At 37.0% G+C, this 15,690-nt stretch overlaps 1 protein-coding gene across 2 annotated transcripts in view; it reads left to right on the top strand.

Annotated features, from left to right (window-relative positions):
• The window catches only part of kif1c (kinesin family member 1C), a 45,665-nt gene extending 30,523 nt beyond the window's left edge, over nt 1-15,142 (top strand). For both annotated transcript variants that reach the window (XM_048189756.1, XM_048189758.1), the window contains exons 15-25: nt 485-564; nt 1,601-1,676; nt 2,150-2,229; nt 2,326-2,420; nt 3,934-4,017; nt 4,849-5,029; nt 5,338-5,410; nt 6,160-6,258; nt 9,537-9,707; nt 10,035-10,406; nt 12,192-15,142. In XM_048189756.1, the coding sequence (XP_048045713.1) occupies nt 485-564; nt 1,601-1,676; nt 2,150-2,229; nt 2,326-2,420; nt 3,934-4,017; nt 4,849-5,029; nt 5,338-5,410; nt 6,160-6,258; nt 9,537-9,707; nt 10,035-10,406; nt 12,192-13,103 (2,223 nt within the window). In that variant the 3' untranslated portion in view covers nt 13,104-15,142. The remainder of the gene's footprint in view (nt 1-484; nt 565-1,600; nt 1,677-2,149; nt 2,230-2,325; nt 2,421-3,933; nt 4,018-4,848; nt 5,030-5,337; nt 5,411-6,159; nt 6,259-9,536; nt 9,708-10,034; nt 10,407-12,191) is intronic.
• The last annotated feature ends 548 nt before the right edge of the window (nt 15,143-15,690 follow it).

The raw sequence follows: 15,690 nt of genomic DNA, 5'->3' as shown, positions 1-15,690 counted from the left end.
GACAATTAATCAAGCAATCGGATCATATTTTTGTGGTAATAAAAATAGACCTATGTGAACAATAGCCTTTAAAATAACTTAAAATACATATAAAAACGAGGCAATAATAATTGGTTTAAATAAAGTATCCAAAGCAAGTCATTTTATGGTTTTATTAAACAACACTCTTATAATACACAATGTAATATACATAATATTCTAAACAATCAACTTGTGTACATATGTATGATAACAAGGGCGCCAAGATCGTTGTTGTTACACTTTACAGCATGAAGTATCAATCCTAGTTTAATATTGGCCAAACAACATTAATTTCAAATATCCACTTAATCTTTAATATTTAGCCACTATAGATCTCTTCACACCCCTGGTAGCTTAGTATTAGAGTAGGTAACAGAGTTGTAATTTCAGAGATTTTCAGAAATTCAGCAGCTACACCACTTTCCAAAAGATTGTCAACTAAGCCAATGTTAATGTCTAACAGGAAACGGAGAAGATAATTGCAGAGCTGAATGAAACATGGGAGGAGAAACTCAGGAAAACCGAGTCGATACGACAGGACAGGTAAGAGCAGGCACAACCCAACGAAGTGTTTGCAGTATTCAAAATGTGTACACAAGTATAACATAATCTGTTGTAATGGACTGAATTAAGATGTAATTTATGAAATAACTTTACCCTGTGAATGTGAATGTCCAGACACACCAAACCGACAAGAACTAATGCAGACGAAAGCCGACTGTGTTGTCACATGCATCTGGGCTGAAAAGTTGAGCTTGAATGCGCTGCAGAGACTACAGCCAATGGCCAGCTAACACATAATTTCTCTGCCTGTATGATAGGAAGTAACTCTTCATATAAGCACGTGGCAGTAATCTTTCATAAAGGAAAGAGCTAGCATGTAGCTATATAAATCAAAGCAGTGTTATTATTTAACCAGTATTTTATATTTAATCAGTAAATTCTAGGGGTGTAACGGTACACAAAAATGATGGTTTGGTACGTACCTAGGTTTTGAAGTTCGATACAGGTTCGGTACAGCAGGGTGAGAAAACAAAACAATTTTTTTTATTATTATTAAACAATGTTTTACTGAACAAATTATGTCTCTGTCTTTAAATGTATTTAATTATTATTACCGTTTTCTTAAGGATAAAAAAATCTATCTCTGCTAATGCTGTAAACTATTAGGGAGCCCTTACTTGCACATTACTATAATGAAGGTTACAATTAACAACAGAGCCCAAATTATTAAATTCATTTGCTATTTATTTTTAAAATGTAGTTTTAAATGAAAATGCACTAGTGTAAACAGGGCCTCAGTAACAAAGCATCGCTATGTGTTGCTTGAAACTCTTGAATTTCGTGTGCATTATAACTGCTTTCATTACAATGCATCAAGGTGTTTTATATGGTTTTTGCAAAGCAAGTGACCTACTTGTGCTTTATGTGTATTTTGCATGTCAGTCAGATGACTTCAAACTCAGTCCTTAGCTAGAATAATGTGGACCAGACTTTATGCTGATGGTCAAAAATCTGGCTCTGTGAGACTGATACCAATGTGAATCCCACACTGTTTCTCTTTGTTGTGACGCATTAGGGAGTCACTGCTGGCTGAGATGGGTGTGTCTGTGAAAGAGGATGGAGGAACAGTGGGTGTTTTCTCACCCAAAAGAGTGAGTCAAGTCATATTTATTTGAATTATGCTGTATACAATACACATTTGGTCAAAGCAGCTTTAAAGGTGTGAACACATTTATGGTTTCTCAGACGAAATCCAGACATTTTAATTGGAATTCATCAATCAGGAATTTTGCATGAGGGCAAAAGTTCGCCCTATGCTGATTTCACCACGGTTCAAGTTGGTCAAGCAAATTTGCTGCGTTGACTAACAAAAATCTGCTTGGTTTGAAAGTGACTTTTGTGTGAGCTCTGCTTCATACATAGTTACACTATTGATGATAGACAGTGGAGCTTTTTGCTGATTAAATTTCACTGAGTTTTTGCTAATGTGACCACATCTTGAGACTCAAAGTTTCTCTAAAACATACAAATATGATTTTACTCATACTCAACTATCCTAGCACACAACGTGTCCTCATTAGGTCCATAATGCTTCCAGGCGACTGATCATGTGTTTTCTCCCCAGACGCCTCACCTGGTGAATCTGAACGAGGATCCTCTGATGTCAGAGTGTCTGATCTATTATATTAAAGATGGAGTCACTAGGTGAGTGAGCAGTGAGTTTTTGAAGGAGTGATGTTTCTGTGTAAATACTGCACTGTGTGTCTCATGGCTGAGTGTGTTTGTGTGTGTGTGTTTCAGGGTTGGTCAGGAGGATGTGGATATTCGTCTCAGCGGTCAGTTTATAAAGGAACTGCATTGCGTCTTCTGCAGTGAAGTCAATGACAATAATGAAGGTGAGAGCAGTCACATGACTTTTATTACATTCACTGATTTGCACAAAAGTGACACTAAAGACATAATTTTACAAAAGATTTCTATTTAAAATCAATGCTGGTCTGTTGAATTTTTTTTATTCATCAAAGAATTCTGAAGAAAATCATGGTTTCCACAGAAATATTTAGCAGCACAACTGTTTTCAACATAAGAAGAAGAAAAAAAGAAGAAATATTTCTTGAGCAGCAGATCAGCATATTAGAATGATGGATCATGTGACACTGAAGACTGGAGTAATGATGCTTTATATTCAGCTTTGATCACAGAAATGAATTATATTTTGAAATATATTCACATAGAAAACAGTTCTTTTAAATTGGTATATTTCTCAGTATTACTGTTTTACTGTACTTTTGATCAAATAAATGCGGTCTTGGTGAGCAGAAAAGACTTTCAAAAACCTCAAAAACCAAAAAAATCTTACTAACACGGTTGTGTAGGGCTACATGTAAATAAAATATTACATACATATCCATATGTTTTGTCACATAAGTAGCCATATAGTTATATAGTAGTTATTAGTGCTGTCAATCGATTACAATTAAATGAACTAATTAATCACACATTTTTCTGTAATTAATCACGATTAATCACACCTAACATTAAAGTTTTTAATATATTTTTATGTTTCTACATTAATTTGAAGATTAAATGTGAAATTATTACAATATTAAGACAGTATATTTTAAATATTTGATCTAACCGGTTGAAAATATACAGAAATTGAAGAAAGTTATCAAACACTTCACAGTCTGCACTGCAGAAATTATAAATTAAATATAGTTAATCCTTATTAAAGCTACAAAAGTTATTCAGTCAAGCAGTGAGTGATTTTCTGTTTGTCTTTTGTTCTTTGATCATCATTAATGACAGACATCACAGCAGCAGGTTTATTAGGCTGCTGTCACTTTAAGATCTGACGCACATGTTGCGGATCTGACTCTTTATGGTCATTTAAGACTGTTCTTACAAGGATACTCAAAGCGGGTATTTGGGCATACTTTTGTGGGGGGGTTTTTTCCATTCAAGCGTGAAAGATCTCAATGCGGCCGGCGCGCTGTCTGAAAGAGCTTTCTGCGCGCATGAGTCGTGTGCCTGTCACAGATTCACAGACGGTGCGCTAGTACAGATTTAAGTTCTTTTTTTTTGTCTTATCGCTTGAATAGTTTAATAGCTCTTGAATGAATGATAGCGTGATGATATAATGTAACTCTAGCTAAAGGGTGACAGGAAAAAATGGATGCTGCGTTAATTGCATTAAATATTTTTTTGTGCGTTAAATTAAAAAAAATTAAACATGCGTTAATTTTGACAGCCCTAGTAGTTATATAATGCATTAAAGTTTTAAAGACTATATTTTGCCACATCAACAAGTGATGTTTTGGGCATGACAAAGCCATTTTTATGTTTTTAATGTTTGAAACGTATGTAATCAGGTCTCAAACCTAAATATCTGTGTGTGTGTGTCTGCAGTGGTGGTGACTTTGGAGCCGTTAGTTGGAGCAGAAACATACGTCAATGGCAAACGCATCAATGACGGTGTTGTACTCAAGCAAGGTGACCTTTTTTTTTCAATTCAATTTTTGATGTGTTTTTATTTCTGTGGTTCAGAATGGAATACTAGTGTATTGTTTACTACACTACAGACCTTGCAGTACATACTGCCTATTATTTTAAATAAAATGCTGTTATACAGGACAACATGTCAAATACTTTCATTTGGAAATAACTGCAGCTATTTTGCATTTTTAAATCCAATTAAAGGGATAGTTCACCCAAAAATGGAAATTCTGTCATCAATTACTCACGCTTGTGTTGTTCCAAATCCATAAGACTTTTGTTCGTTCACATTTGGAACACAATCAACAAAAAAACATATTGCATTTATATAGACCCTTTTCACATCTCCGTGTTTTTTCAGAAGCGGAAATCGTCATAGTTGGGTTAACTTTTATAGCAGTGAATGAGAGACTACATTAAATGTTTTTTTGTGTTCCCATTTGCTCAAATAGCAAAAGAAAACTCTGTTTTCACATCTTTCAAAAAGAGGGGAAAAAAATAGAGAGAGATTGATAACGGCAGTCAGAAGAGAGCAAGATGTCAATTTTACCATCACTTCCATAGCCGCTTGCCAGTTGATGAGTCAAGAAAGAAGGAGAGTCAAGTTGAATTGTGGGATACAGCAACCAGTGCATTGCTCTCTGGTTGTATACTTTACTTTATGGCAAATGTTAGTGGTCATCTGGATATTCTGTTCACATGCTATGCACAGTTCTGTGTGATGCAGAAATCGTAGTCTAGCAACATGTAATTCCCAAAATGTATCTTCCTACAAAAACATACTATAGCTTGAAAACTTTCATTCTTGTTTGTTCTTTGCTTGTATAGGTAACCGTATAGTGATGGGGAAGAACCATGTGTTCAGGTTTAACCACCCTGAGCAGGCCCGTCTAGAGAGAGAGCGCAGTGCCACACAGGAACAGCAGGGGGAGCCAGTGGACTGGAGCTACGCACAGAAAGAACTGCTGGAGAAACAAGGCATTGACATAAAGCAGGAGATGGAGAAGAGGTAAAAACACATTTAACAGATGTTCCTATATGGAAGGTCTTGTGTTCAGTTCATAGCCTTGTAAAAATGTATCTGAAATAAATATTAAAATGTGTGATCAAGCTGGTTATTGGAACGAGGTGTCTGGTTTGTTGCTGGTCCAAGGTGATCTACTAGTCATGACCAAAATGGTCTACAGGTCAACCTCAGCAAGATTTGTTGGTAGTCCATCTAGACCAGCAAAAAAACCTGGTTTCAGCTTCTTCTTTTTTTCAGCAGGCGTTTCCTTGCTAATGTTTTCTCTCTCTCTCAAACCCACTCTCTCTTAGACTGCAGGATCTGGAGAATCAGTACCGCAAAGAGAAGGAGGAGGCCGACCAGATACTGGAACAGCAGAGACTGGTAAGAAAACACACATTATTTAAGATAAGAGGGTAGGGTTGTCAAAAGTACAGACTTCGGTACCAAGTCGGTACTGAAATTAATTTTAAAAATGTGACGATACCAGATATGTCTGTGATTGGCTACAATGATCAACGCTTCAAAAACATGTTGTAAATGGACATCTTTGACGCTCTTCCCCGAGCGCTTACACAGATACACGCAGGAGCATTTGATAGATCCGCTGATAGATGCCTGCTTTCAAACACTCCTGTTTGTATCTGTGTAAGCGCTCGGTGAGCATCAAAGATGTCTATTTACAACATGTTTTTCAAGTGTTGATCATTGTAGCCAATCACAGGCTTATCTGTTGAGCACGTGAACACAGTGGCCAATCAGAGAGAATCTGTTCAACAGTGCTCAAAATGCTAGGGGGAAATGCTGGTATCGTCTTTTTTTTTTTTTCCTTTTTTTTTCAAATTTCAGTACCGACTTGGTACCGAAGTGGTACAATCTGGTACCCTATACCCTTGTTATAACCTTGGTTTTAAATATTTTTATTTGTTTTAAATGTTTTCACAGTGTGTGTGTGTGTGTGTGTGTGTGTGTGTGTGCGGTGTGCAGAATGGCTGGCTACTGTTGGTAGAGCGCTCCAAATCAGTCCATTAAGAGGTCCCGTGACATTTAGCACGTTGCCATAGAAGCTACAGTAAATGCAGCTCGCTAGGTTTTAGAAACAAGCTAATGTGTCTTTCTGTCTCTGTGTGCAGTATGCAGACTCAGACAGTGGAGATGACTCAGATAAGCGGTCCTGTGAGGAGAGCTGGAGGCTCATCTCTTCTCTCAGAGAGAAACTACCAGCCAACAAGGTCAGACACGCACCGCTGTAACGCCAATACAACGATCCTGAACTCTGTTGACTTGTTAACGTGGTTTGTCTCTCTCTAACACATGCACAACCAACCTTGTTTTGAAATTGCTTAGGTTGTCGATTCATTAAATAAACTGTATTATATATATTTTATATTTTAATCCAAACTCGTGCTCTATAACTTTATTTAAATCATTGTTCAAAAAGCTTTTGTCTCAAAGCTTTTATATGGCTTCAGAAGACATGTTTTGGAATTTTGCACACAGGTTACATGAACCACTTATAGAATATATTATGATGCTTTTTTTTAGTCATTTTTCAGTCTTCATTCACTTTCATTGTATTGAAAAGGACGGCCAGGATATTCATAAATTCTGCTTTTGTGTTACATGCTAGAAAGCTATATAGGTTTGGAACAACATGAGAGTAAGAATATAAAAAAAAGAAATTAAATTTTTAGGATAACATTTCCCAAACCTTGCATGCTATGCTAATAAATATGCAGCATTTTGCTGTATTACCAAGAAAGAGAGGAAATTTTTATTAGAATATTTAGAATATTATGTATTATGCATTTTATTCTTGATAAAACATAAATGGCTAAATGATTGCTAAATAATTTTAGGATAACATTTCCCAAACCAAATATGCAGTATTTTGCTATATTACCACGAAAGAGAGGACATTTTTATTAGAATATTTAGAATATTATGTATTATGCATTTTATTCTTGATAAAACATAAATGGCTAAATAATTTTTTCATTGCATCTCATGATTTGGTCCCACTTTATATTAAGTGGCCTTAACTACTATGTACTTACATTTAAATTAATCATTTGATACTATGCACTTCTTGTGTTCATATTAGGGCTGTCAATCGATTAAAAATTTTAATCTAATTAATTACATACTCTGTGATTAATTAATCTAAATTAATCGCATAGCCTACATAATTTTTGCTGTGAAAGTATTAAATATTTCAATTCAAATGAATCAATGCAGGGTTTTTCCTGGGTCAAAAATGGTCTTCGGTGGTGACAGACATGGTCATCCACACAAACAGTAAAAAGTGCCCTACCCACGTGATCTGCGAGCCCGATACTGACAATAAAGTACCCGTTACTCTCACTGTAATTCTTTCTTGCCCTCTTTGCAAAAAAAAAGAAAAAAGAAAAAAAATGATTTTATAGCTTTGTAAGAGAAGATGCTTTTTTGCTAAACCTGAAAAGTATTAAAAAGTAGCATTTATAAGTTATATTAACTAATAATATAATTTTCTACCATATCCAATTGAATGCACCTAGCTAACAACAACTTGCTTTGTTCTGGTTTCACCTCACTCCAGTCTAAACGAACTGATTTTATAGGTAGGCCTAATTTACTACACATTGTCATTTAAATAACCTGAAAATAGTGTGGATTATTAAGGCTAATTTTACTAACCACTCTTGCTAAATGAGGTAAGCACACTTGTGTTCTCATTTCAGAGTTGTTCGAGTAAATGATTCATTATGGACCGTGTGGACAGATCAGTTGTTGTCATGATTCATTAAAATGAATCTGTTCAAATGAGTCATTAGGTCGCGAATTGGACGTTAGCGGACGTTGACGCGTTGCGTGCGAATCGCGACTGTCATTAGGACATCGCAAAAGATTTGTCAACACAGAAAACACTTCACCACTGGATAGGATTTTCTTTTTGTTTACTAAAAGTGTGGTTTATGTCAGCTGCACGTGCAGGACGCCTGTCAGAGAAGATGAGGTGACGTTCTTTTGAGCACTATTCACACCCAGCGGTTATTCAGGAAAAACATTCTCCGAATGTGCCTCGTGAAACATGGATTCGGTCTTATGAACTTTTAGCATTGTCTCAGTTGATTTAGATTATTATGTGTGAGGTAGAGAGAGTGCAAAGACGGTGCTTACTTTGAAGACAGAGAGAGCTTGCGCGCACGAGAACGGCTCCAGGTTCAAAGGTCAATACGGAATGGATTAATCTGCGTTAATTTTTTTAACGCGTTATTTTTTCTCAAATTAATTAATCAAAATTAACGCGTTAAAAAAATAACGCAAATTAATCCATTCCGTATTGACCTTTGAACCTGGAGCCGTTCTCGTGTGTGCAAGCTCTTTCAAAGTAAGCATCGTCTTTCTTTCAACTGACACAATGCTAAAAGTTCATAAGACCGAATCCATGTTTCACGAGGCACATTCGGAGAATGTTTTTCCTGAATAACCGCTGGGTTTGAATAGTGCTCAAAAGAACGTCACTTCATCTTCTCTGACAGGCGTCCTGCACGTGCAGCTGACATAAACCACACTTTCAGTAAACAAAAAGAAAATCCTATCCAGTGGTGAAGTGTTTTCTGTGTTGACAAATCTTTTGCGATGTCCTAATGACAGTCGCGATTCGCACGCAACGCGTCAACGTCCGTTCAAAGGTCAATACGGAATGGATTAATTTGCGTTATTTTTTTAACGCGTTATTTTTTTCTCAGATTAATTAATCGAAATTAACGCGTTATTTTGACAGCCCTAGTTCATACATGTTTTTACATTGTACTTATTTTTTTTAAAAACCTGCATATAATTACATCTGTAATTCATTTCTGTAATTACATTTATAATTACACTGTTGACCCATCCCTTACACCTTACCCTTAAACCTACCCGTACCACCAAAGCTTTCCCTAACCTTACCCGTATCCCAATTCAATAGCAGAAAAAGTGTTTTGCAATTCAGTATGAACCCAATAAGTACATTGTACTTATTTTTTGATGTAAGTACATAGTAGTTAAGGCCACTTAATATAAAGTGGGACCCATGATTTTTAATGAAGACTGCACTTAATTTTAGATGTTATCAAAGATAAACTTTAAAAAACCTTCTATAAAAGTTTTTTTTTTTTTTTTTAAACTTTATTTGTTGTTTTATATTTTATAGTTTCTTACTTTTTTTTTTTTTTACTTTTTTTCTCGCCATGAATATATCCGTGGTAGGTGACATGGCGTTACATTATAAACATTACAATCAATTAATTTACATTATAATCAATTAATCATTGTATCTTGCTGTCATTTATCTAAAAATAATATAATCTTGTATCTTGAGTGTTTTTGAGAAGCGGCCTTCAAATTGTTTGAGTTTTAAAAGCTCATCTCGAGACCACTGCATTCGGTTCCACTCTGTTTCACTGTGTGTAGCTGTTTCTGAACACTTAATTTCTGACACTGGACAGGAAGTAAGTCTTCTGTTCTCGCTGATTGTTTGCAGATGCAGTCTATCGTGAAGAAGTGTGGTTTGCCCAGCAGTGGGAAGAGGAGGGAGCCGCTACGTGTGTATCAGATCCCCCAGCGCCGCCGCATACCTACCTCCCAGGAGTCCAAACACAGACTCAGCTTGGAAGAGCTTCGCACACAGGCTGTTAAAGAGATCTGCTATGAGGTGCCTCATTGTGTTCAAGTCTAACTTTAAATCTAAAATGGGAAATGCAGGCACCTGAAAATGGTTTGTTTCAGGCCTGAGAAAGAATATTATATGTATTGCTAACATTGTTCTACAGTACATTACAGAGAAATATTAGACTATAATGATGAGCCTTTAAAATATTAATTTTAAACTTTCTCAAAACTGCATACTCCAATCTGATTTGGCTTGTCACTAACCATATGTATATTAAAGTCTATGTATATTAATGTATAATGTTTCAGACACTTACATAAGCAGGAGTTTATATTAATAGGAACATCTCTTCTTATGTCTCCTCTTAAGGTGGCGCTTGGAGACTTTAGGCATACACGACAAGAGATCGAGGCCTTGGCCATTGTCAGGATGAAGGAGCTTTGTCGGACATACGGCCAAAAAGACCCTCAGGAGAGAGAGACCTGGAAAAGTGTGGCGAAGGACGTATGTGAGACTGTGGGCATCGGAGAAGAGGAGGGAGACCGGGAGGAAAGAACAACAGCAGGAGGAGGAGGGAGTGAGGGTGGAAAGGCCGATATGGGAGATCTCAAGGCTCATATTGACAAGTTGACTGATATACTGCAGGAAGTGAAGTTGCAGAATAATATGAAGGATGAGGAGATACGATCGCTAAGGGATCGCATGGTGAAGATGGAGAAAATATTCCCTGTCGAAGTTCAGGTAACACTCGTATATCAAGACACAGTCGCAAAATGTACTTACACTTCTCCCCAGTCTATTTACTAACTGTATGATGCAAACAAAACTGGCAAGTGCTGGCTGAAAATCTGATTGACTTGCCTTACGCAACTTTCAGGAGTCAGTGCACCAGCCTGCCTGGAAAGTTTGTGCTAAAGTTGTGCTTAAAATTTATGCAATTATCAATTCTGAAGAAAAAATAGTCACTGTATTGATTCGAATTCATGTGTTAATATGGCATTAATTATTTACGATAAACCTGTCCCAAAATGACATTTAAAAACAAACTGTGTAACCATCCTATTAGACAGTTTTGCTTGTGGAATAAATAATCAATGATCATGTACTTGTGTTAAAGGTGTAGTCATGTAGTGGTCAGCCGATATATTGCCAAGGGCATTTTTTTTTTTTATTATTATTTGCATTGGCCAATAAGTGTTCCGTTTGGCTGATAAAGCGAGACTTTTATTTTGACGACTGAGAACAGGGATTTAATCACTGTCTTTCACTTACATTACTATCACATTTTGAAACAGGTCTTGATTTTGAAATTGTGAGAAATATGTTTTTATGAAAGCTTGTTTCCACCACTAAATACAAAATAAAATCTTACAATTCTGACTTTTTTCTTGCAATTGCAAGTTTGCATCTTATAATTCTGAGGAAAAAAAGGCTATTGTGAGTTATAAAGTCAGAATTCACAATTCTTGTTGGTTTTTTTCGCAATTCTGATTTTTTTTTTCTCTCAAAATTGCATGATGTAAACTCACATTCGCGTCTTTTAAAGTCAGAATTGCATGTTTATATCTCGCAATTCTGACTTTTTTTCTCAGAATTGTGAGTTTTTATCTCACAGTTCTGAATTTATAACATGCAGTTGTGAGTTACAGTCAGAATTGTGAGATATAAACTTGCAATTCTGAGGAAAAAAAGTGTCTCTTCCCTCACAATTGGACATTATAGCACGCGGTTGCGAGTTTATATCTCACAATTCTGACTTCATATCATGCAATTCTGACTTTATAACTCGCAATTCTGACTTTATAACTTGCAATTCACTTTCCCCTTAAAAACATACTACCGCCTGTGTAGTCATGTGACTCCGCCTCGTCCAGTGAGCGGCATGCAAGCAACACGGAGGCGAACGCTGAGTCGACACACAGACTTCAGTGAACCCTGAAGTGTGATCACTTTTACTTTTCACTTCTGACTTAACTCGCAATTCTGACTTTATAACTCGCAATTCTGACTTTATAACTTGCAATTCTGACTATATAACTCCCAATTCAGACTATATAACTCACAATTCTGACTATATAACTCGCAATTCTGACTTTATAACTTGCAATTCTGACTATATAACTCCCAATTCAGACTATATAACTCACAATTCTGACTATATAACTCACAATTCTGACTTTATATTATGCAGTTCTGAATATATATCATGCAATTCTGAGAAAAAAAAATCAGAATTGTGAGATATAAATTCGTGGTTGCGAGGAAAAAAAGTCAGAATTGTGAGATAAAAAGTTGCAATTACCTTTTTTGTTTTTTATTTCATGGCGGAAACAAGCTTCCATATGTGTTTTATAATGTAACGGAGTAAAAAGTAAGATATTATGCGTTGGAATGTCGTGAAGTGAAGTATTAGTTCCTAAAACTCTGATAAAGTACAGAAAGTAGAAAACACACTAAGTACAGACACAAATCACTTTGTGCACCTTTAAAGCCAATGTCAAGATTTTCATAGTATTTTTATTCCAGGGTGACGAAGAAGACATTGAATTTGGTGGGGCCAGAGCTGATGAACCGGCAGCACAAGTCCACAGACGTGATGAGGATTCTGGGTACCGGCGAGGTCGTCATCGCTGGCAGTACCCGGAGAAGTACCACGACCCTAAACGCCGCAAAGGAACCAACAATCAGCCAAACAATGCCCTCTACACCGCTCCCTCAGGACACTCTCAGAACAACCCATTTAGTACGGCATCCTCTCGATTCTCAAATCCATCTTTCAATTCTCAAACCCCTCGCAACCCCAATGGACCTTTTTTGCCAGGCACCGGACGGTTTTTGCCACCTCAAGAGAGGAAGCTACAGTTCCCCTTTAAGAATAATCCCCAGCACAGAGGCTTCATCTGGGGCCCGTCCGCAAACCAAGAAGGTGGAAAGGACCCATCTGCTCAGTCGTCCTCCAATCCTGATTTGGTTCATACCTTCCAGTCCTCTCCCTCGCCAAACAAGGGCCAATGGCAACACAATCATCACCAACAACGGCGCAATCACGGTAACAGAGGCTACGGAAACTGGGGTAACAGGCAACGCCCACGAAACCGGGGACGGAATCCATTCGATGGATATTTAACCAACGAGCAGGCTGGGAACGCTGAGCGTAAAGACGGTGGGTCAGTCCAAGGGCAGCACAAGCAAGGTAGAGCACGCTACTCCTGGTACAATCCCAATTTTGCTTCAGACCAGTCTGTTGGAGATGGATTCCAGCACTTTAACTACAACCAAAGCAGACAAGGTCTTTACAAACACCCCAACTCACAGTATAATCACTACCAGCACCCTCATAATCAGGACAACCCTCCAGAGATGACCCAACTGAGGTCTGAAGGCAATCCCAATCCACCTTCTATCCCAGATTGCAATAGCACCCCAATGGAGACCTGATTTCATCTATGGAGACCATGATCTTTTGCATAGTTCTTGGACAGGACTCTTAGAAACCTCGGACCCTCAGATATACGGTGTTGTGGTTTGTTGTGGAAGGGTTTTAGATGCTGGGAGCGTCCAGAAAGGGAGAAACTCCCTAGTGCAATAACAATGCTGTACGAAACATTTTATGCACCTGAGTTTTTATGTACATATTGCAGTTTCATACCTGCACCTACAATACCTGATTTTATGTGCGCACATATCTATGTTATTCAGATGTATATATATATCTATAAGTAGGTTATAAATTGAAAGCATATGTATTTGCAAGAGAATTGAGCTTCTTATGTCGCACAGTGCACTGCAACATTGACGTTATGGCCTGAGAAGTACTGTATATGGCCTATGAAGCTGTTTGGAGAGTTCTGTTGGATATCTGATGATTTTACATTGTGCCTTTTGAAAAGCCAAAGAATTTGGAGAATTAGTAGCCCTCAGACTCATAACTGCTTTGGATGCTGCCTTTTTTTATAGCTGATGTTTTTCTTTTTTTATCTTGCAATTCATTTATTTATGTTCTTTTATTCTTGCATCCTGAGGGGCTTGTGTTTCAGAAATTGTCTTCTGTTGTTAGGGGATAAAAAGACATGGGATACATAATCCTAACGCAGTTAAGTGCAAACAGTTGAGGTGGCAAATTCTTGTTTTTGTTACCTTGTCCTAATCGGGCACATTATGATAAAGAGACAATAGCTGCGCTTCCATTACCCTTCAAATTGCGCAAATTGAAATTGCAAATTGAAAATACGCCCAATGGAAATACAGGCAAAACTCCCATATATTACGAAAAAGTTTTTACGCTCACATGAAGTGGTTTTTCAGGCAATTCGAAAAAGGAATATTTCGCAAAACTGCAATGGAAACTATTTTTTTTTGCATTTATAGATCACCTGGCATACGATCATTCTTTAAAGATGAAGTGGTATGTTTGGACAGAAGATGAGACAGAGTTCTTTATTAAACTCATTAAAGACAAAATAGTTACGGGAATACTGGATTCTAAACAAAGAAATGCCACAATTTATCAAGACCTTGAAGCAGATGGATTGAGAAACACCCAGAAACACCTCATACGAAGTATAAAGGGCTTTTCTTGCCATTAATGCTTGGATAACACTCCTAAATCTCCTTTGATTAAAAATAACGGCTACTTAAATACTTAAACCTACTAACATCCATTGCCATGATTTTTGGAATGACTTATCATGCGTTAATGGAAACGCTGTCATTTCGCAATAGATTATTATCGACAAATTTTTTGCGCAAATCTGTAATGGAAACTCAGCTAATGATTCTGTCTCTTCTCTGTTAAGGTGCAATCACACTGACAATGTTTTGCTGCAGCAAAGCGACAAAGTAAATCATTTTCAATGAGAGTTGGCAACAATCGAAAGGCTGTTCGCAATGCAAACAACCTGAGCGGAGTTCAAATCCCGCTCCACATACAGCAGCTGTATACTAAAAACCGAATGATCCGACGTGCTATTATATTTATCGCTTCATGCATCATTTAACGTACAGGGAAACAATCTTTGGTGTTTGATTCTTATTTTTGGCCAGAATAAGCTGCGGAGTGGACCAGACTTTATACCGATAGTCAACAGTCTGACTCTGTGATACTAGCCAAATACTGCACCCTAAGATGCTGATTGTTCAGCTGATGAAATATCCTTCCAAAAGACTTTCAGTAGACGACAACTCCGTGAGATTTTTCAGTTTTTGAAAGTGACGTGACCTTTATACAGCACATGTAAAGCCTAACTCTATCCCTCAGCCTTGTTTTCATCCATGTTAAATTCAATATGGTGTCTACACTGACTAAGGTCTGTTATCAGACAGTTTGGGTTGAAGAATAAATCATGGATAACAACCATTGAATTCTTGCTGTATTCTTGTAACACCCATTTAGGACATGCTGTTATTCCCATTTTGACTTTTTGTAAGTTCTCAACTGACAATGATCTAAAACTGAAAAATAAATAATTTTACCTTAATTGTCCCAGGTGATGTATTTGTTTCAGTATAATTTCCTAAAAAAATACAATACAGATAAATAGGTAAGCAGTAGTAGTAAAAACAAGAGGATTCAACATTTAGATTACATACACAAATGTGCATGTGTGAATGCATACTAATGCTCATACACACAATCATTCTTGCTGACCGCTTTTCTCTACTATAAAAGGCACAAAATTCAGCACAATAATCTGAAACTTATTTATTTAAGTGATTTTGGAGCATTGTGATTGTGTGTGTGTGTGTGTACTCTAGCTACTGTACTGTATAATGCACATTCAGCACATTATGTCACTGGTGCAATGATCATAACACTCCCACTCTCAGTGGGACATGAGGCACATATTTTACACTAAACCAGCACACATTTATCTACCCACTCTGCTTTCTGCCGCATGGCTATTTTCAACCCTTTGCGAAAGAACTGGGTCATCTGTGTCACCCACATCTGATGTTACACACTCGCGTACAAGCAAAATATTTAGATATATTTCTGCTAAGATATTCAGATATACTGTATGTTCAT

This window comes from Megalobrama amblycephala, linkage group LG4 (genome assembly GCF_018812025.1).
Source record: "Megalobrama amblycephala isolate DHTTF-2021 linkage group LG4, ASM1881202v1, whole genome shotgun sequence".
Lineage (NCBI taxonomy): Eukaryota > Metazoa > Chordata > Actinopteri > Cypriniformes > Xenocyprididae > Megalobrama > Megalobrama amblycephala.
Note: the sequence above shows the minus strand (reverse complement) of the source record. Positions and strands in the feature narration are given on the sequence as shown.